Source organism: Phascolarctos cinereus, unplaced genomic scaffold (genome assembly GCF_003287225.1).
Source record: "Phascolarctos cinereus isolate Bilbo 61053 unplaced genomic scaffold, phaCin_HiC Scaffold_8;HRSCAF=390, whole genome shotgun sequence".
Lineage (NCBI taxonomy): Eukaryota > Metazoa > Chordata > Mammalia > Diprotodontia > Phascolarctidae > Phascolarctos > Phascolarctos cinereus.
Window position 1 is genome coordinate 20,718,757 of NW_027556291.1, and position 22,554 is coordinate 20,741,310.

General features: G+C 38.5%; 1 protein-coding gene across 1 annotated transcript in view; it reads left to right on the forward strand.

Moving 5' to 3' along the window:
* CHM (CHM Rab escort protein) overlaps nt 1–16,911 on the forward strand; it is a 179,623-nt gene extending 162,712 nt beyond the window's left edge. Inside the window, 2 exon segments of the mRNA XM_020964591.2 lie at nt 1,744–1,904; nt 16,401–16,911. Coding sequence (XP_020820250.2) covers nt 1,744–1,904; nt 16,401–16,637 — 398 coding nt within the window. The 3' untranslated portion in view covers nt 16,638–16,911.
* Nucleotides 16,912–22,554: the final 5,643 nt, after the last annotated feature.

Below are 22,554 nucleotides of genomic sequence, written 5' to 3' on the forward strand. Positions count from 1 at the left end.
TAGTATGATCTTTAATATTAAAGTTGTGTATCCATTTAGAATGTCTTGTAGAATATGGTGTTTAGTACAGTGCCTGGTACATAGTAGGCACTTATTAAATGTTTACTGATTGATTGATGTAAGGTGTTGTTCTAAGTCTAATTTCTGCCAAATTGCTTTCCAGTTTTCCCAGCATTTTTCATCAAATGAGGATTTTTTTCCTAGTTAATTTATGTTTTCTAGTTTATCAAACACTAGATTATTGAGTGCCATGGTTTCTGATTCTCCCTTGTCTGGCATATTCCATTGATCTACTTCTTGATTTTTTAACCAATACCAGATGGTTTTGATGACTGCTGCCTTATAATATAATTTGAGTTCTGAAAGTATTATTTTCCCTTCTTGCCTAGATCTTTTCAACATTTCTTTTGATATTTTGTATCTTTTGTTTTTCCAAATGAATCGTGTTATTATTTTATCAAATTCTACCAAGTATCCCCTTTGTAATTCAGTTGGTATAGCATAAATTAACTTTGGTTAGCATAAAAAAACCATAAAGCATAAACTAACTTTGGTAATATTATCATTTTTATGTAAGTTCTTTATTTCTTTAAGGAGCACTTTGTAATTGAATTGTTTGGCTTTTAAAACTTTGTTGTTTGGCCCTTTTCTGCTGTCCCAATCTCCTTACTCCAAGCAGTCTACAGTCTAGTGACTCTGGCCTCTTTGCTCTTCCTCAAACAAGATACTTATCTCCTAACTCTGTCTTTTTACTGGCTGTCCTCTATACTTGGAATTCTCTGCCTCCTCCTCTCAGTCTCCTGGCTTCCTCCAAGTCTCAGCTAAAATCTCACCTTTTGCACGTCTTTCCCAATGCCTGCCCTCTGAGGTTTTCTCCAGTTTATCATGTGTGTGTCTCTTGTTTGTACAAAGTTGTTTGCATGTTGTCTCTCTTATTAGACTGTGAGTCCCTTGAGAGTCGATGCTGTTGTTGTACTTTCCTTGTGTCCCTGTAACACTTAGCTCAGTGGCTTGTTGGCTGACTGATAGACTATTAGACCATCTATAAATAATTGCTCCTATCTTAAGTTGTAGGTGCTTAGAAAAAAATAGGCTATATATATACACACATGTATGTATAAATATATATGATATGTGTGTGTATAAAATGCCCTCTAGCCATAAATATTTTCACAGTTACATTAAGCTGATAATTTAACAATTGGCTCCCTGCTACATAGTGGAAAGAACCTGTTCTTCAAATCAGGAGACCTAGGTTAGAATACTTTCTCTTCCACTTAGTGCCTGTGTGACCTTGGGTAAGTCACTTAACCTATATGGGTCTCAGTTTTCTCACCTGTAAAATGGGGGAGGAGAGGGAATAAGCATTTATTAAGCACCTCCTGTATACTGGGCACTATGCTAAGCACTTTACAAATATTATCTCATTTGCTCTTCACAACAAACCTGTGAGGTGGGTGCTATTATTACCCTCATTTTGCAGATGAGGAAACTGAGGCAGACAGGCGTTAAGTGACTTGCTCAGAGTCACACAACTACTAAGTGTCTGAGGCCAGATTTGAACTCAGGTCTTCCTCACTTCAGGCCCACCACTCTTATCCCCTGTACCACCTCACTGCTATATGTAAAATGAAGGCGTTGAAACTGGATGGCCTCTGATCCCGTAGTCCTCTGGAAAATCACACGTGTTGACGTTTTGTTTCTTTAGCATGTGAATACGTAGATGTTTTGTCTTGCCTTTAGAAAATGAAGAAGTAGAAAAGCCAAACCTTCTGTGGGCCCTCTATTTCAACATGAGAGATTCTTCAGGCATCAATAGAGACTCCTATAATGACTTACCTTCAAACGTGTATGTCTGCTCTGGACCAGACTGTTTTCTGGGAAATAAGAATGCTGTCCAGCAGGTAAGGCGATTGGTCTGTCTGTCTGTCTGTCTCAGAGCTTTCTGGTTTCATTTTAATGAGATGTTAGTATTGGAGCACAGCGTTTTTGCCCTATGTCTTAAGACTCTGTTTTTCTGAGAAGAGCAAAGCCAAGTTTTTGAAGTACCTTGAATGCCAGAGTCAGGCCTTGAGCTTCCTTGAGGGTGGTGAAGGAATACCTGAGGGAAGCTTTGTGAGGGAAATAAGGTAGACAAATGCCCTAGATGATGCCTGCTTCTCCTTCAACCCACCAGGCTACTAGTGAGTAGTTTTGAATTACTCAGATATTGTTGATGGGTTGTCTGACGTAACTCAAGAAATCGTGACCAACCAAGCATATAAAATACAATTTTAAAATGTTCTTAATGCATTTTAGTCCAGGAAAAAAAATGTAATCTGTAAAACATGTTTTTCCCCCCACAATAAACAAGATTTCATGAATGTTTTGACTTAGGCTAGTATCCCAGAAGCCATTGCCCCAGGCACCACAGTACTAGAACTAGGATGGTAGTGTTGTTGGGAAACCTCTTTTTGCAATGCTATAAAAAGTTTTAGGAAGAATTACCACAGATTCTAAAAGATTCCCATTAACGCTACTTCACATTTAATTGGGAGACAGAGAAAGAGAAACCACAACATGTTATTTGTGTTGGGCATATTTCTTTTTTTTTTTCTCTCTTTCTTTCTTTTTTCTTTTTCTTTCTTTCTTTCTTTCTTTCTTTCTTTCTTTCTTTCTTTCTTTCTTTCTTTCTTCCTTTCTTCTTTCTTCCTTCCTTCCTTCCTTCCTTCCTTCCTTCTTCTTCCTTCCTTCCTTCCTTCCTTCCTTCCTTCCTTCCTTCCTTCCTTCCTTCCTTCCTTCCTTCCTTCCTTCCTTCCTTTCTTTCTTTCTTTCTTTCTTTCTTTCTTTCTTTCTTTCTTTTTAACAAATGAATACTAGTAAGGTAGTTCTGTTCCAAGGTTGTGGATTGAGGGGTCACCCTTACAAGTGGTCTAAACATTATAGGGGAGTCTCATTTGGACATTTTTGATGTGATATTGACTTTACTGCTATCTCTTTCTACCCTGATGCCTACCAAGGTTTCTGGTGACTTTAGTACTTACAGTTGGCCTTTCAAACACTCTGGTCTCTGAATTACTCCATCTCCACAATTTGGCATGAACTTCCCAGTCACCTCTTACTTTATACACCTCACAATCACCTGAAACTGTTTTGCCTCCAACATCCTAAACACCTTAATTCCCCTCTTTGATCACAATATCCTGTTCTTCCCTTCCTCGTACACCTCATTCTTCTGAATTTCACTTACTTAAACCATTTGGTTCCGTGATCCATGCCCTATTCTGCTAGGACCTAGTCCATCCCACCTGTTCTAACTTCACTGCCTTTCCTTCGCAGTTTTGCTGCTATATCCTGCCATTTCAGCAAGACACTTGCTTTCTTCCACCCTTGACTTCTTTACTGTCCTGTCGTTTCCCTTTCACACTTTACTAATCCTCATACCTCAGTCATCTCCCACATCTGTTTTCTTCATTCTTATTACCCATATGCCAAGAGCAAGACCATGCTGCCTAGGTCAGTATGATCTGAAATGAGCCTTCACTGCTGCATAGTCATTCTTTAACTCATTTCTTACTCTCTGTCACATGCTCATAGCAGCTATTCTAAACATTTTTCTCTCCTCTCCAGCCATCAACTTTTAACCATAAAGCTCCCATTTCTCTCAGGAGATGACTTTTTCTTCCTAATTTCATTGAGATTAAGTTTATTCATTGTAAGCTCTATCATTTTCCTTCTTTTATATCTCAAAACATTTCTGTCTTCAACTGTTCATTCCTCCTTTGCTCTAATCTCAGAAGAGAAGGTTGCATTCTTTGCTAAGGCTTATCCCTCCACTTATGCCTTAGACCCCATCTCCTCTCATCTTCTCTTGGACCTTTTCCATTCATCCTTCTCTCTCTCTGGTATTCAGTGTCTCTCTCATGGTTCCTTTGCTTCTGCCTTAAAACTCTTCACTTGACACCACTATTCCCTTCAACTCTCTCTTATATATTTCTTCCACCTCTCTGTCAAGCTTTTAGAAAGAGTGGTTTTTACATGGGCTGCTTCCTTACCACCCACTCGCTCCTCAAGTCAGCCTCTTGCCATCTGGCTTTCATTCCCACCTCTGTACTAAAGCGGCTCCCTCTGAAGTTAGTAATATCTTTTTTCTTTATTTTATTGATATCTTCTGTTTTTGCTATCACCTGCATTGCCTGATGTGTCATCCTTCCCCCTCTCAAAGGGCCATCCCCAGTAATAAATAATTAAAAATAGGAGAAAATGTAGTTCAACGAAACTAACCAACATATGACCCAAGTTCAACATTATGTGCAGTATTGTACATGCCCATAGTCTCTGCTAAAGAAGGAAAATGAATACATCCTCATGTCTCTTCTTTGAGACCAACCATTCGCTTTTGATTATTTTGTTCTTTCCGTTCACATTGTTGAAGCCATTGTATGTATTTTTCCCTGGTTCTGTTTACTTTACTTTGTATTACCTCATATTTCCCTAAATTCCTAATATTCATTATTTCTTACAGCACAGTAATGTTCCATTACGTGTGTATTACAATTTGTTTGGCCATCCTACTCTATTCTCAATTCTTGGCTACTACAAAAAATGTTGCTATGAATATTTCAATGTATATACGATCTTTCTGCCTTTCAGTGAGACCTCTAGATAATTTGTTGTGAAAATATTAGTCACCTTCTTAGTATAAGCCAAATGGTTTTCCTGAATACTTAGACTACTTTACAGTCTTACCAATTCATGTCTGTCTTCCCCTAACCATCCAACATTGACTATTTCCATCTTCTATCATCTTTGCCAGTTTGTTGGGAATGAGCTCACACTTCCATTATTTTGGTTTCCATTTCTCTTATTAGTGATTTAGAACAAGATTTCCCATCGTTTTTCAGAGTTTGCGATTCATCTTTCAAGAGCTTTTTGTTTATATCCTTTCTCCACTTATCCATTATCACCCATGACTTCTTAATTGTCAAATCCAGTGGCCATTGCGTTGACTTCATTGCCCCTGACCTTTCTGTAGCAATGAACTCTGGTGCCCACCCACTTCTGGACACCCTGTCCTTCCTCCACTTCAGGAATCTTTCCTTCTCTCTCCTTAGAGTTCTTCTTTGTGACTGATCACTGTCATTCTATATCTATTTCTTGTCCTTTCTTTTTTTAAAGTTCCTTACACCAGTTTTTTCCTGATATTCTCCTCATTACCATAGTTGACATAGTAGCTGTATTTGACAGTGTATGTAACATTCTGCAACTGCACTTCCTTCATCTCTACCAAAAGGAGGGAAGTGTTTTTCATGGTCTCCTCTCCATTACTGAGATTGGTCATCACGTTTTCTCTGAGATTAGCTATCTCATAATGCTGTTTTCATTTACACTATTATAGTCATTGAGCATATTATTCTCTTAGTTGTTTCTTCCATCCGTTCATAAGTTTGAATTCCTCATATTTGTAATTTCTTAATGGTTTGATAATATTTCATTGCATTCATATACCACAGTTTCTTCATCCAATCTGTAATTGATGGGTACACGCTTTGTTTACTGATGAGATTTTTAAAATTTATTACCAGGAATAGTGCTGCTAGAAATATTTGGGTATATATAGAAACTGTCTTTTTGTCTTTGACCTCAGGTTGTGCAATTCATCTTCTTTTAGAATTCATCTTTTTTGTCCTGGTCTCTAAGTGTGGATGTCCCCCCAAGGGTCTCTTCTCAGTCTTCTTCTCTATGTACAGTCTAGCCATTGGTGGCATAATCTACTCCCATGGTTTTAAATCAGTGGTGTCAAACTCAAATAGAAACAAGAGCCACTATCCCATATATAAGGATCCCTATGGGCCACATACTGACTTAGAAAACCACATATTAATTTTTTATATGTTTTATTGTATTTTTATTTATTTTATTACATATTTCCCAATTACATTTTAGTGTGGTTCAGGCCACACTCAAGAGTATTGTGGGCCACATGCAGCCCCTGGGCTGCTTGACACCTCTAGTTTAAATTATTACCTCTATGCAAATGACTCTCAGATCTATATATCCAATCCCTCCCTCTCTCCCTAAGTTCCTGTACCATTTTCAAATGCCTCTGTGATAAGGATTCTTTTTGAAACATTATATTTTGTTTTTCCCTACTTATATGTAAAAACAATTTTAACTTTCTTTTTTAAAAAGTTTGAGGTCAAAATTCTCTCCCTTCCTCCCTCTGCCACCTCTCCCTGAGACAGTAAGCAGTCTGATAGAGGTTATACATGTGCAGTCATGTAAAGCACATTTCCAAATTAGTCATTTTGTAGAAGAAAACTTGAACCAAAAAAAGAAAGAAAGTGAAAAATAGTATGTTTTGCTCTACGTTCAGACTCCATTAGTTCTTTCTCTGGAGGTGGATAGGATTTTTCATCATGAGTCCTTTGGTATTGTCTTGGACCATTGTATGGCTGAGAATAGCTAAGTCGTTCACACTTGATCATCTTACACTATTGCTGTTGCTGTGTACAATGTTCTCTTGGTTCTGCTCACTTCACTTTACGTTGGTTCATGTAAACATGACCGGAGTTCTTAGCCTTGTTTGTGTCCTGGACCTCTTTGGCAATCTTATGAAGGCTGTGATCCCATTCTCAGCCATATTTTTAAATGCACAAAATAAAATATATAGGATTATGAAGGAGACCAATTATATTGAAATACAGTTCTCCACGTATTTTTTTTTAAAAACACGTTCACAAATCCCAGGTTAAGAACCCCTGCTTTGGAACATCTCTGCTTATAGCTGCCTTGCAGATGGTCTCCATGCCTTTAGTTTTTCCCTGCTTCTATTCATCTGTCACCCAGTAGCCAAAACAGTCTTCCTAATACATGGCTCTAATCATTCCTCATGTTCAAACCCTATCAAGGTAACATTATCTATAAGACAAAAGACAAACTCTTGAACTTGTCATTGAAGACTCTCTACAGTCTCACTCCATTTGACCCTTTCAACCTTACTCCATATGATTCACTTTCATTCCCTCTGTGTTTCTGCCACATTGACTACCATTTGCTTACTGGTGTTATCCTGGTTTTTCTCCTCTGTTGATATAATTTCACAGACCATTGTGCATGCCTATAGCATGTCCTCCTTTTGAATCTCCGCCCATCCACATGCATACAAGCCCATATCAGGCACTGCCTTCTCCACGAAGCCTTCATTGATCCTCCCCTTCCTTCTCAGATTTTCTTATAGCACTTTGTATGGATCATTCTTATACATCACTCTTGTAAATGTCTTTTCCCCCAAACTAGATTTAAACTCCTTGAGTACAGGTAATGGAATGTTTTTTTTTTCCCCATATTTGTTTTCCCAGTGGTAAACACAGTTCATAATAGGTGTTTGATAAATATTTGATGAGTTAAGTTAGTAGCAGTTGGCCTTTATACCATAGGCCCAGGCTTTCTCTCCCGTTTTTTTTTTCTTCTCATCCATCCCCTGGTCTTTCCATGCTCCCAGAAGACTGAATCTAGCTCATGGAAACCACATGTAAGCTGAAAACATTGTGCATTTCCGTGTTACTGCATACTCAAAGGCTTTTGGTTTTGATGTTCAAAAATATTTCCAGCTAGTCAGTGTGCCAGTTACTAGTGGTTTCATTTCTTTTACTACTGATGCCACTTGAAACCAAACTGCAGAGTAGTTAGAATTGGGGCTTAGGGTAGTGTTAGTGTGACCTATACTGTGGTTCTAGGAGATTATAATTAAAGGATAATAGTGGATTTTTACAGTGAGGAAATTGGCTTTCCAAGAGGATAAATTGTAAGAACAAAATATTATCACAGTAGAAAATACTGCAATTATTGGTACTAATTATTATATGCTATTAAAATGTAATTGATTTTTAAGCTGTTACTTAGTTTTTAGCTTCATATCACTTGGTAGGGGGAAGAACTTAACATTTTAAACAACATTTATAAAAACCGATTAACAAATGGGTACTTGCAGATAAAATGAGATCTAATTCCAGTGTATTATCATAGGTAAATCTTAAATACTTTCTTGGTTTCTTCTGACAAAATGAAGTACATTTACAAAAGCTCTGGTGACTGGTAACTGAACTTGGCCTGTGTAGGATGTGTCAAAGCCCAAGCATGTTTTCTAGATGCTTTCCAGGCCCTTATATTCCTTGGTGGGGGTATTTTCTCTGCTCCTGAGGCAGGTCACAGGCCCTGAGGATCCAGCCTTTATTTAGTCCCTGTTGCTGAAACCCTTGCTGCCCTGGTGGCCAGCCCTCAGAGGAGGATCTTCTCTCAACCCAGCAAGGTCGGTTTGCAGGCTTGGTCTCTACTTTGAGCCTCCCAAGCCTACAAAGACCTGCCAGAGCCTGAGCATGCATGGTTCATTCATTCAACAGATGTTTATAAATGTTTGGCATGACCTTTGAGAACCTAGATCCACTTCCCCAGCAGAATGAAGCATCAGAGGGGAATGTGAGTAGAGGTTTTGCAATTAATATGCTTAATTTTACCAGTGTAGAAAAATAGGACCTCACCTAATACTTGGCTGAAAGCTCACTTTTCATCAGCTTCTTACCATCATCCTCTATTTGCTCCTCCTGTACTCTAGTTTCTGATGAAGAGATGTTCCTTCTCTTTACTAAAGCCAACTCCAGACGGGTACCCCTGATTCCATCCTTTCCTGTCTTCTCCAGCAGATCACCTCCAGAATTATCCACTCTCTAATTTTCAGTTTCTCCCTCTTTACTTGATACTTACCAGTGTGCACAAAGAGAAAAAGGCTATCTATACTTGCTCCTTTTACTTCCTCTTTTTTCACTCTCTCCTAAACTCTATGCTGTTTGGATTCTGAACTCATCACTCAATTGAAGTTGTTCTCTCTAAAGTTACAAATGAGCTCTTAATTGCCATATCTCGTGTTGTTTTCATAGTCCTTGTTTTTCTTTACTTCATTGCAGCACTGAATAGCATTGATCACTCTCTCTTTCTGGATAGCCTCTCTTCTGGGCTTTAGTGATGCTGCTCTTTCTTAGTTTTCCTCCAGTCTCTTTGACCATTCCTAAGTGTTTTTTTTTTAATTATTAGTATTTTATTTTTTTTCCAATTACATGTAAAGATAGCTTTCAGCATTAAGTTTTATAAAATTTTTGAGTTCCAAATTTTTCTCTCTCCCCCCTCCCCAAGAAAGCAAGCAGTCTGATAAAGGTTAAACGTATACAGTCATGTTAAGCATATTTCCACTTTAGTCATGTTGTAAAAGAACAATCAGAACAAAAGGGAAAAACCACAAGAAAGAAAAAACACACAAAAAAGTGAAAATAGTATGCTTTGATCTATATTAAGACTCCATAGTTCTTTTTCTGGTTGTGGATAGCATTTTCCATCACGAGTCTTTTGAAATTGTCTTGGATCCTTGCATTGCTAAGAAGAGATGAGTCTACGAAAGTTAGTCATCGCACAATGTGGCTGTTATTGTGTACACTGTTCTCCTGGTTCTGCTCACTTCACTCAGCATCAGTTCATGCAAGTCTTTCCAGGTTTTTCTGAAACCCGCCTGCTCTATTTCTTATGGAACAATAGTATTCCATGACATTCGTATACCACAACTTGTTCAACCATTCCCCGACGGGTGGGCATCCCTCAGTTTCCAATTCTTTGCCACCACAGAAAGAGCTGCTATAAATATTTTTGTACATGTCATTCCTCAGTTTTCGTTACTAGATTATCATCCATATTGTGCCCCCTAGATCTTGGGTATACCCCAAGTCTTTGACTTAGCCATCTCCTCTTCTCTCTCTGCACATCATCTTGGTGATCTCATCAGTTCTATGATGATGCCTCCCAGATTTCTATTCCCAAACCTAGTCTCTCTCTTGAGTTTTACTCTTGCATTGCTAACTGCCGACTGGACAGGTCAGATTGATGCCCCATAGATACCTCAAACCCACCATAGCCAAAAACAGAATGTATATTTCTCCACCAAATCTACTCCTCTCCCAAACTTCCCTTTTGGTGTTAAGAGTAGCACCATTCTTTTCATTACCCAGATTTACAAGTTTGGTGTAATTTTCAGTTCTTCATTTTCCATGTATCTTCTCTATTCGATTGCTAAATCTTGCTGTATCTACCTCCCCATTCCCTTTTCTCTACTCACACAGCTACCACCCTTGTTCAGGCCTTCCTTGCTTCTTACCTGGATTATTGCAATAGCTTTCAAACTGGTCTCCTTTCATGTCTCTTCCCACTGTATCATATCCTCTACTCAGATGCCAGAGTGATTTTCCTAAATTGTAGCTCTAACTATGTCATCCCCCTACCCAAACTCCAGTGATTCCCTATTAACTGTATAATTAAATATAAACTCCTTTATTTGACATTTAAAGCCTTTAATATTCTGGCCTCAGCCTATCTTTTCAGCCATACTAAATAGTATTTCCCTTCATATGCATAATATAGCCAACCACGTAGATCTTACTGGTCTTCATATGCTGCATTCGGCATCTTTGCCTTTGCACTGGCTGTCCTCCATCCCTGGAATGCACTCCCTCCTTACTCCATCTTTCAGAATCTTTCATTTTCTTCAAGGCTTACCTGAAGACCCCCCTTTACGTGAAAGCTTTCTTGGTCTCCATAGCTGCATGTGCCTTTCCCCCAAATCATCTTGTGTCTCTTTTGAACATAACTACATATGTGGACATTGTCTCCCCCAAACTAGACTATAAGTTCCTCGAGAGCAGAGACGCTTTCACTTTTGTCTTTGGATCCCAGATGCCCATCACAGTGCACTCATTGATTGATATTGACTCCACAAGACATACTCCTTCCTTCCTCAGTGACTTCAGTGCCTAACTCATAGTCTTCGTCTCCTCTTCTGCCCTCATATAGAGAGGACTTGAACATAAGTATTGATGTTCTCTCAAAGAGCCTAATTTCCAAATTCTTTAATCTGTTTAATTTCCATGACTTATTCCTCCACCCCACCTCAGCTACACACAGGGATGGTCCTGGCCTTCATCTAGTTATCTCCTCAAAGTATTCTATTTCCTTGTTTAAGAGCTCTAAAATACCTTTATCTTATCATAATCTTCTGTAATTCCATCTGTTCTCAACTCTGTCCTTTAATTTCATCATGTCCTTCATTCCATCCATCCAGCCAGTCTTTTCCCAAGTTATCCCCCTACACGGGCCATATGCACCACCATTCCCTCTATGGATTCCTTGATGAACCAACTCAACTTTGCACAATACTCTTAAATCTCTTGCCTTATGCCATTCATCACATACCAGAGTCCAACCCTGGATTACTCCCACAATCCACCTCTTTCTCTCCTATTCACATGCTTCTATTGAAGAGAGCTAAAGGAAATCATGATTGGGTCCACTACAAATTTATGTTCTCATCTTGTCAAGATGGTTGCCCAAACAGGAGGTAGACCTCTCATCTCCCACATACCTACTCCAGCAAAACCCAGAAATTCACACCAGATTGAATAATGATAACAAAATCTAGTGGAAAAAAATCTAGTAATGAATTCTTTCCAGTATGAACTGTGAAGTTCACTCCAGATTGGAATAATGATCAACAGGTCTAGTGAAAAACAATGTTATTTCCTCCACCCAAGAAGTATATAATCAGCCAGAAGCCCATGAACAACAGGAAAGATGATACCAGCAAAGCCAGAGTCAGCTTGACCAGAGAGAAGATATATGTAACCTGTAAGACTTTGTGTCTGGAAGCAGCAGAAGCATAGGACTCCCTTCAAAAAGCTCTGGAGTGGTCATGATGCCCAAGGGTGGCAACTATGGAAACCCTAGAAAGTGGCAATAAAAGTTGCATGTGTCAACCAGCAGGGTACCACAGCTCTTAGACTGTAGCACTAAGATCCAGGGTAGCCCAGGCTCCGGGACACTGAGGTCCTTAACATTGTGTTAATATGAGAGAGAGGGCCCTGAACATCCAGCTCACTCAACTTCACAAACCCAAAAGGTCAGCTCAGAAACCTAGGGGAACCCAGAGTGAGACTAAGCAGGACCAGCTATCCCACTAAAGAGCACAGCATGGGTAGAGCCTAGCTAGCCCTGGCATAAAATTCCAGTGCAGGAACAAAAAGCTAGAAAGATGAAGAAATCAAAGAAAACACCAACCAGTATAAAAAGTTATTGTTTAATCTAGAGCTCCCCGAAAAGGAGAGAATACCTCCCCAGCAATTTCAAGCAGAAGCTCAAAGGAAAAAAATAGATTTTCCACAAGGACTATATGATATCTAAAAGAAATGAAAAATGACATAAAAAATAAGTGCTCTGGTGGAAAGAATTGGAAGGTGAATAAATACTTAGAAGAGACAGTGGTAAACCTTACCCAAGAAATGGAATCCCTGAAAACTAGAATAGACCAGACAGAAATCAGTGACTCCATGAGACAGCAAGAAATATTTTTTAAGAAAATGAAAAAAAGAAAATGTATATTGATATCAAAAACAACTGAACTGAGGAACAGTTCAAGGAGAGATAATTTAGTTATTTTTCTTTTCTTTTATCTTTTTATTTTAGACTTAAATATATAATAAGAAAAGAGAAACATAAATATTAAAACTTAAATACAAAATAAGAAAAGAAAAATGTCATGCACAGAGGAACATAAGAGGATTCAAAATATATAGCAATAAATTTCCATTTCAGAAAAGCCTATGTAATAAATACTATGTGTTGTGTTCGGAGCTGTCCATCTTTTCTTTGCTTCCTTGTAAGTTTTTTTTTGTTCTCTGCCATACACTTTTTACTATGTTCTTTTTTCCCCTTACCTGAAAAGTTGAGTAGGATCCTATACAGAAAAAAAGTTGTGTATGTGTAGAGGGGAACTTTAATGGAACAGAGAACTTTTAAGCATTTCTGATGAAAAGATCATAGGTGAAAACAAAATCTGGAATATAAACACAGGAATATAGAGAAACCTAGAAAGGTCAATTTATTGTAGCAATTGGAAGGAGCTATATGTTGTGTTAGCATTCCAGTAGGGAGAAAAGAAACAAGTATCTCTTCAGAACCTTTATGTCTTTAAAGAGTATAGAGAGGGTTAAAAAAAAAACCCGAGATTCTAATGGTGGATTTTTTTTTTCAGTTCTGGGAGTTTAAAGAGGGGAAACAGAAATGAGTGTAAAAGGAATATACTAGTGTATAAAGGAGGAAGAAGGAGGTGGAACTCCATTTGGAGTGTGTGAGAAGAATAAATAGTATACAAACATGGACATGAAAGTGTCGGGGGAAAGAGCATCAGATGAACCTTACTCTTATCTGAAAGTACAGAGTTGAACATACAGTTTGGAATAGAAATACATCAGACTAAACAGGGAAATAAACAGAGATGGGATAGGGGAGAGAAAGAGTTAAGAGAGGACAATACCAGGGAGGGAATAGTCATAAACAAAATAATCTTCCTCATCCTGAAGGAAGTATTGGTGGGGTGGGAGTGGAGGAGAAAAGCAAAGAACAAGAGTCTAAAGGGGTGCCTTGGATTGCTTCTTAAACAGTTGATTCATAGCTAAAGAAATTGTGATATGTGAAAGACCTGATGAAAGATGATTTCAAAAAAATCTTGGGTAGCATGAACTGATTCAGAGTGAAGTTGGCAGAACCAAGAGAACAATGTATACAAGCAAAGGAAGTGTACAAGTTGTGAAGGAGAACAGCTTTGAAAGACATGAACTATGAGCAGAGGACCCGTGATAAAGTATGTTACCCACTCTCTGACAGAAGGTTGATGGACAGGTGCAGAGACATACATGTATGAATGTGGCCACTGGGAAGATTGATTTTGCTTGACTGCTTACTGTTTACCAGGGATTTGGGGGTTTGTCTCTTAGTTTTCAGTGAGGGGAAAAGGGAGGCAGTAAGAGGGTTAAGCAGTTATCGTTGTTGTTGTTGTTGCCTTGTTTCAGTCTTATCTGACTCTTCATGGCCCGTTTGGGGTTTTCTTGGCAGAGATACTGGAGTGGTGTGCCATTTCCTTCTCCAGCCCATTTCACAGAGGAGGAATCTGAGGCAGACAGGGTGAAGTAAGTGACTTGCCCAGAGTCACACTGCTAGTAAGTGCCTGAGGCCAGATTTGAACTCAGGAAGATTAATCTTCCTGACTTCAGGCCTGATGCTCTATCTACTGTACTACCTAGCTACCTCTGGGTTAAGTGATACTGGTACCCCAAAAGACATACATTAAAACATTCTGTTTAATGCACAGAAGGAAGCACAGACAAACAAAACACTTTTGAAATTAACATGTAAAATGTATTATGTCCTTTAAGAAAAAAAGCACCAGTATTCTGAATTGGAATTTCATGATTTTACATAGAATCTTCTTTTTCTGTTCTGCTTGTATATATGGAAAAACTTTTTTTTATGTTTAAGCCTTTAAAAATATACACATACATACATACATACATACGTGTGTGTGTGTGTGTGTGTGTGTGTGTGTGTGTGTGTGTATTAAGTGGGCTTTCACTGCAACCATTCTGTTAATTTTTTTTTTTTTGGTGAAACAGTCAGGGTTAAGTAACTTGCCCAGGGTCAAGTGTCTGAGTCCGGATTTGAACTCAGGTCCTCCTAACTCCAAGGCCAGAGCTCTATCCACTGCACCATCTAGTTGTCCCTAACATTCTCCCACTCTTTTTTTTTCTTTTTTTCTTTTTTTCTTTTTTTTTTTGCTTTTTGTGGTAAGGCAATCGTGGTTAAGTGACTTGCCCAGGGTCACACAGCTAGTTAAGTGTCAAGTGTCTGAGGCCAGATTTGAATTCAGGTCCTCCTGACTCCAAGGCTGGAGCTATCCACTTCGCCATCTAGCTGCCCCTAACATTCTCCCACTCTTCACAACTATTATCACAACTAACATTCTTATATTTTCCCAAACCTCTCCAATTGTTAATGTCTTTCAGATTACCTGCAGTTCCTCTACTTTGTATATAGATACCCTGTTAGACTGCGAAGTTCTTCAGAAGCAGGACCATTTTTGCTTTTTATTGTTGCCTCAGTGTTTTAGCACAGTACCTGGCACATAGTAATTGCGTAATAAATGCGTGTTTCCTTTCTTTCTTCCTTTCATTTGTAATCTTATTATGAAAAAAAACTGTAGTTATTTTAAAATCCAAGTACAAAAGCAGTCCCTTGTCAAGAAAGGTGATCTTAAAATTCATGTCCTTGAAATAATCAACACACAAGCTACTTCCTAAAATAATTAATGATAATGAATACCCAAAAAACATGGTATTGACTTTGAGGCCATGATTTCAGTTGAATAAGGTTAACTCAAAAGCCAGTAGACCTGCGAGTATACTGTCTCTTGTAAATTGTAAAATTTCTATGAGTAGCAGACTTAGTTATGTTAAATTATGTAAGGCCTAGTTTCACAAATATTTCATTTTTTAAAATCTAGAATCAAGTGTATTTCCAAAAAAATGTCTCCCTCTCAAATATGCATAAGAGGTAAGGGGTTCATCATTCTTCATCTCGCCTCCATCATCTGCCCAAAAAATCCCTTTTCTCTTTATGCACCTGCTAGAAAACCTGAGGCAGCTAGGTGGTGCAGTGGTTAGATTACCAGGCCTGGAGTCAGGAAGACTTGAGTTCAAATGTGACCTCAGACACTTAGCAGCTGTGTGACCCTGGGCAAGTCACTTCACCCTGTTTGCCTTAGTTTCCTCATCTGTAAAATGAGCTGGAGAAGGATATAGCAAACCACCCCAGTATCTCTGCCAAGAAAACTCCAAATGGGGTCACAAAGAGTTGGACATGACTGAAATGACTGGATAACAGAAGAACCTGAGCTCAGTAGCTGACTTTGTATGTTGTGTGGGAGGCAAGGAGGAATCGCTACAATATGGAAAAGCATTATAATATTTAAAACAAATAGATGCAGTGAGACTGTGTCCTGAAGTGGGCTTCTCTTTAGCCAAATGAAACCCATTAACTTGCCGCACTTAATTGCTCCATTCTGTTGCCTCACCGTGTCCAGCTCTCCTCCAGTCTTGGCACTTTGGGTGCCCACAAAACCCTGGGAAAATAGAATGATAGCAGGTGGCTCATTAGAATTATATGTGAAACTGACTGACCTCTCTAGGTATCATAGTGCTAAGGAAAATAGGCTATGGTGAAATTTCATAGATAATCACAAACTGCATTTTTGTTGGCATGTACAGTGACCTTGAAGGGTTGGGGGGTGGAGAAGATGAGGGACTTGTAGGGAATCGGGAAGCACAGACTTCATTTACTTTAGAAGAATTGTGTTCTAATGATAGCCTGTGATTCCGTGAGTTGGTTTCTTTTGCTGAATGTATACTGTTATTTAAGTAAAAAAAAAACACACGTTCATAAGCACTTTGAGTTCAGTTTAGTTCCAGATATCATTTTGCCATTTCTTCTCTTGGCAGGCTGAAACGCTTTTCCGGCACATCTTGCCAAATGAAGAGTTCTGCCCCCCTCCACCAAATCCTGAAGATATTGTTTTCGATGGAGATGGTATGCAACCAGAGGTTCCTGCCCCCAAGCCAGAAGCTGCTGAAGACGTCACAAGCCAAGGAGATGCAGAAGAGCACTCAGAAGAATAGATGACTGCCAGACAGGGAGCCCTGCTTCAAAAATCATCTTCAGCATCCAAATTGTCTTAATACGAGCAGTTAGAAAATGACTGAAAAGCAATAGCCGCTCATCATCTTCTTCTTCTCCTTCTTTTTCTTCTTCTTCTTTTTCTTCTTCTTCTTCTTCTTCTTCTTCTTCTTCTTCTTCTTCTTCTTCTTCTTCTTCTCCTTCTTCTTCTCCTTCTCCTTCTCCTTCTTCTTCTTCTCCTTCTTCTCCTTCTTCTCCTTCTTCTCCTTCTCCTTCTTCTCCTTCTTCTCCTTCTCCTTCTCCTTCTTCTTCTTCTTCTTCTTCTTCTTCTCCTTCTTTTTCTTCTTCTTCTTCTTCTCTTCTCCTTCTTCTCCTTCTTCTCCTTCTTCTTCTTCTTCTTCTTCTTCTTCTCTTCTTCTTCTTCTTCTTCCTTCTTCTCCTTCTTCTTCTTCTTCTCCTTCTCCTTCTCCTTCTTCTCCTTCTTCTTCTTCTTCTTCTTCTTCTTCTTCTTCTTCTTCTTCTTCTTCTTCTTCTTCTTCTCTTCTTCTCCTCCTTCTTTTCCTTCTCCTTCTTCTTCTTCTTCTTTTTTGCAAAATCATTTTAAAAGCAACCAGAAGGGTTTCCCCTCCCCACCCCAAAGAAAGGCATTGTTGCACAAAGTCAAAAACCACACTTTTCAAACAATTTATTCTTTCTGTTTTAAAATGTTAGAACTTTTGAATTAATGGATTGAATTTTCCAGTGCTTTGTCTCCCAGGAGTCACTGTCTGGGTTAAGGGACCTGATGAATTCTTAGCTGGTGTGTATTGTACAGACAATTTTTCCTCCACTTCTTCAGACTCAGAGGAATCGTTCTCCAAAGGCTTGGCTCTTTGGAATACTGACCACTTCCCTGTTTCCAGTGAAACATGAGTGGACCCGTCACATACACATACATGAGTAAGTCTAGTTTAGAAGAACTAAGATTACATAAGCAAGCCATCTTTGTTCATATTTTGCAACCTGTGGAAGCTCCAAGATATGCTTATTTGCGGTTTTCCAGAAACTTACAAAAGGCTGGAGTTCTGCAGCTCTCTTCTTAATACTAGCTAACAGTATATGTTTAAGCAGAATGGTTATCTTTTGTTTGCAGTCTTTCCCTTCAGTAGGAAACCTCAGTAATAACTAGGATCAGAAGCAGTGACAGCTTTGAAACTAAGATTTAGGTGTGCCCTTAGTACTCAACAAAACAATGGAGGTAAGTGGTAGGAATAACCATGACGTGATTGACAGCCTGGAGACAAAGATAAAGATAAAGTCCTTGCTATGCCTGTTTCTGACTTTAACCTCACTGTGCCTCAGTTTCTCCATCTGTAAAATGGTAATAATATCTTTACTTGTGTACTTGATGAAAATGCTATGATGATAAGATGCATTTGTCTAGAGTATAAAGCTTGCTTTTTTCAGGGGAAAAACTGTTCTAAAATTCTTAAGCCCTCTCAGATGAGCAGTTAAACACTCCAAACAGTAAAGCAGCCCCAGGCTTCCTGAGAAAACAATAAAATCATACTTAACTGTTCTTATTCCCACGTACCAAAATTTGGAAATGAAAATGCATTGTCTAAATGTGTTCAACACATTAGTTTCTCTTAATAGTCAGGGGTATTATATAGCTCCTTTAAGATATTACTACATGGGGCAGCTAGGTGGCATAGTGGATAGAGCACTGGTCCTGGAGTCAGGAGGATCTGAGTTCAAATCAGGCCTCAAACACTTAACACTTACTAGCTGTGTGACCTTGGGCAAGTCACTTAACCGCATTGCCTAGCACCCCCCCCCAAAAAAAAAGATGTTACTACATGGAGGTACGGCTTTGAGCTCTTACCAAGGAAGACACTCTGTAAATCTAAATCATATTACTTTTCTCACAGGCAGATCCCAAACTAGTGAACAGAACTCTACAATTGTCAGTCCTAAGGTGTGTGTAATGGAAAGAACTCTACATCTAAAGCCCAAAGCCAGTTATGATGACATGCTTGCGTGTATAAAAGAGATTGCCAGGCCCAGACAGATGACCCACTTTGGGGGCAATAGTCAGTATCTCTAGATTCCAGTACCAAAAAAAAAGAATTTGAAGTTTGTTATGATGAGATTTGAGCTGGTTACTCTTTTTCTCTTCAAAAAAAGCCATGGCTGCATAGGAAAGTCCATGTTTCAGTGTACCTTAGCTGTAACTTGTCCTCAAATTTCCCCAGGTTCTAGGAACCCGAAAGGAAGGAAACTGGTGCTTTGATCAGTTCCCTTCCTGGGAAAAGGGAGGAGCAGAATATTGTGAATCTGCATAGGTAATTTTGAAGCCAGGAAGTGTAGAAGTCTTAACCCTTTCCTCCCCATCACGCCCCTCTCACCCCTGCTCCCCTTGCACTTTCAAGGCTGTTTACTATACCAGTGAATAGTCTTCCCTATCTGAATGCAAAATCTTCCCTATTCTGCTGTTCTGATTTTAACATATCACGCATTTCAGGTGTGGTAGAATCCCCTCATGACATGGCGTGTTCTGTGGTTTTACTTCTATCATGAGTCAGATTGTAGCCCCTGAAAATCAACTACTGCATGCAATGAAAACCTAATATATCTCTCTATATATAACCCTGTTAGTCTTACAGCTCCAGGTGTTAGTTTTGTCCCTGGACACTAGCAATATAAAAGGGTTCTACTGTGTGTGAATATTGGGTCTGAATACAATTGCAGTAGGCTGCACTAATTACCATCTTTTGTTTTATTTTATTCATCCTACATTAGCTTCTTATCTATAGTACATAAATTTATGCAAACCATAAGCAAATCAGGGTAACCCCAGATAACAGGGGAAAAAATCAGAGTACTGTACTTTTGTTTTGCTCAGTAGAACAGTGTAGGGTGTACTATCGGAAGGCTTAACCCATGTCACACCCTATTTTAGCCTTTAACCTATATGGACATAGCCTTCCCAGTTACTCTAGGTGCTTGGTGAGGATTATGTATGCAAGGGGGCTCCCTGAGTCTGCTATGGATAATCTCCCACCTGTTGTTGAAGTATGAAAAAATTTTGAATCTGGGCCATGTTGATATCAAATCATGTTAGAGACCTTGATTTACCTCATTGCATAACCGCCTTGTTGCATCAGAATGTAATAGAAGTTATTCTTTTGGGGCTACGTATGTTAAGTACTGCTAATAAATATTGGTTTTAAGGAGAATTCTATGTTTAAAAAGTTTGTTACAGAATCTACATCTTCACCTGTAGTTTACTATATGCAGTCTGTATCAGTTTTTATAAAAAGGAAATTTATACATGATTAAAAACTTGAATGGTTAATTAAAAATTTTGAAACACCATTTTTCAAAGACTCGATTTACTTCACATGCTTAGGTAACACGTTCAGCAAAAAGTGATAATATTATTCAGTTCTACAATTAATGTGTGAACCAGCCTTGTTGCTACTTGTTTGTATATTCTTCCTGTCCCAAGAAGTGTATTTATACAAGTTATTTTTTATCATTATTACTAATAAATAGCTAATTCAAGTTTAGAATTTCTTTTCACTCTCATATTCTTCTTGTAACATCCATAACTTTTGAGATTGATACCATTTATTTTTTTCAATTTTTTAACATTTTTATTTAAAATTTTGAGTTCCAAATTCCTTCCCTCCTTCACTCCCTCCCAACCCCCCTCCCTGAAACACTAAGCAATCAGATATAGGTTATACATGTGCAATTTTGTAAAACATTTCCATATTAGGCATTTTGTACAAGAAGACTCGAATAAAAGGAAAAAAAAGAAAGAAAGTGAAAAGTAGCATGCTTCAGTCTATGTCCAATCAATATCAGTTCTTTCTCTGGAGGCAGATAGTCTGCTTCACCATTAGTCCTTTGGGATTGTCTTGGATCCCTGTATTGCTGAGAATAGCTGAGTCATTCACAGTTCTTCATTGAACAGTATTGCTGTTACTGTGTACAACATTCTCTTTGTTCTGTTCACTTCACTATGCATCAGTTCATGTAAGTCTTTCAGGTTTTTCTGAAATCACCCTGCTCGTCATTTCTTATAGCACAATAGTATTCCATTACAATCACATAGCACAGCTTGTTTAGCCATTCTCCAATTGGTGGGCATCCCTTCGATTTCTAAATTCTTAGGCACCACAAAAAGAGCTGCTATAAATATTTTTGTACAAAAAGGTCCTTTTCCCTTTTTTTGGATGTCTTTGGGATATAGTTCCAAATTGCTCTCCAGAATAGTTGGACCAGTTCGCAATTCTAACAGTCCATTAGTGTCCCAATTTTCCCACTATCCTTCCAACATCCAACATTTTCCTTTTTTTTGTCATAGTAGTCAATCTGATAGGTTTGATATGGTACCTCAGAATTGTTTTAATTTGCATTTCTCTGATCAATAGTGATTTAGAACATTTTTTTTCATATGACTGTGGATAGCTTTGATTTCTTTGTCTGAAAACTACCTGTTCAGGGGGCAGCTAGGTGCCTCGGTAGATAGAGTACCAGCCCTAGATTCAGGAGGACCTGAGTTCAAATCTGGCCTCAGACACATAATGCTTACTAGCTGTGTGACCCTAGGTAAGTCACTTAACCCCATTGCCTAGCCCCCCCCCAAAAAAAAACCAACAAAAAACTACCTGTTCATATCCTTTGACCATTTATCAATTAGGGAATGACTTGTATTTTTAGAAATTTGACTCCGTTTTCTATTTATTTGAGAAATGAGGCCTTTATCAGAGATACTTGTTGGGAAATGTTTTCCCCCCCAGTTTTCTGCTTTCCTTATAAGTTTGGTTGCCATAGTTTTGTTTGGATTGACACTATTTATAAAGACCCATAGTAGGGCTTCTTAACTTTTTGGGAGGTCCTGGACTCCTTTTGGTAGTCTGATGAAACATATGGTCCAGTTCTTATAATGGTGTTTTTAAATGAATAAAATAAAATAGGATTACAAAGTAAGCATATTATATTGAAATATAGTTATCAAAATATATATATTTTAAAAGTTTATAGACCCTGAGTTAACCACTGGTGTAGAGAGATGTTCGGAAAAAAAAAAGCTAAAAACCAGTTTCACTTGCTGAATAGTAGATATCTTTGGGAAGTGGAATTATCCAATTAGTATTGTTGTTCTCTGTTTTTATTTTCATCTGTTGTTCCTGTGTTTATATCAGGAAGTTATCAATTAGGGAACTCATTTGCACATTGGAGCAAACAGTAGCAAGTTTTCATCGGAAATAAGAAAAAATAATCAGCTCTTGTTGCCTTTCAGTATTGGGGACCTCATTTCTTTTTATGTTCGCCTTTTTGTATTACTATGTAATCTGCACCTGAAAATGAAATATGGGCTCAAAAAGACTCTTATGTTTTCCCCTTCCTTTTTATCTCCTTAAAGGAACTCCTTGTTTAACTTAATATCTGGTTACATTTCCAGGCAGCCATCTGCTTTATGGCACATTTTGGGGGAACACAGCCAATCTGAGTAGATCTCATCACTTCGGAAGCAGAGCTGATGTTGGGATCCCGGCAAAGCATGTGTGTTCATTCTGTTGACATTTGCTTCATGGAAGCTGTGGAACCCTCGAGTCCCGAGCTGTAGCTTTACTGTCCATGGATGCCTCAAAACTCTGCTTGGCAGCTTATTCTCTTGGTGGAGGTGAATCAGAAATGTGTTAGGCTGTGGTTGTCGAGCACCAAGGGACTTGGCAGCAGTAGACAAAAGTAACTCTTGGCATTCTTCTTTTGTACCTAAATCATTCACTGAACTGGGATTTGTTCTCAAATTCAACAGCTCAAGCAAAGGGCAAAATGAAGTTTTCCATGGATTCCAAGTAGTTTTTAAAGCTTGTTAGACAGGACCCATTCAGAAGACAGAAGGACTCTGTAAAAATCAGCCATTTATCTCTAAGATTATTAATAAATCAAGTTTAAGAAAGATAAGGTTAATTGAATTTTTAA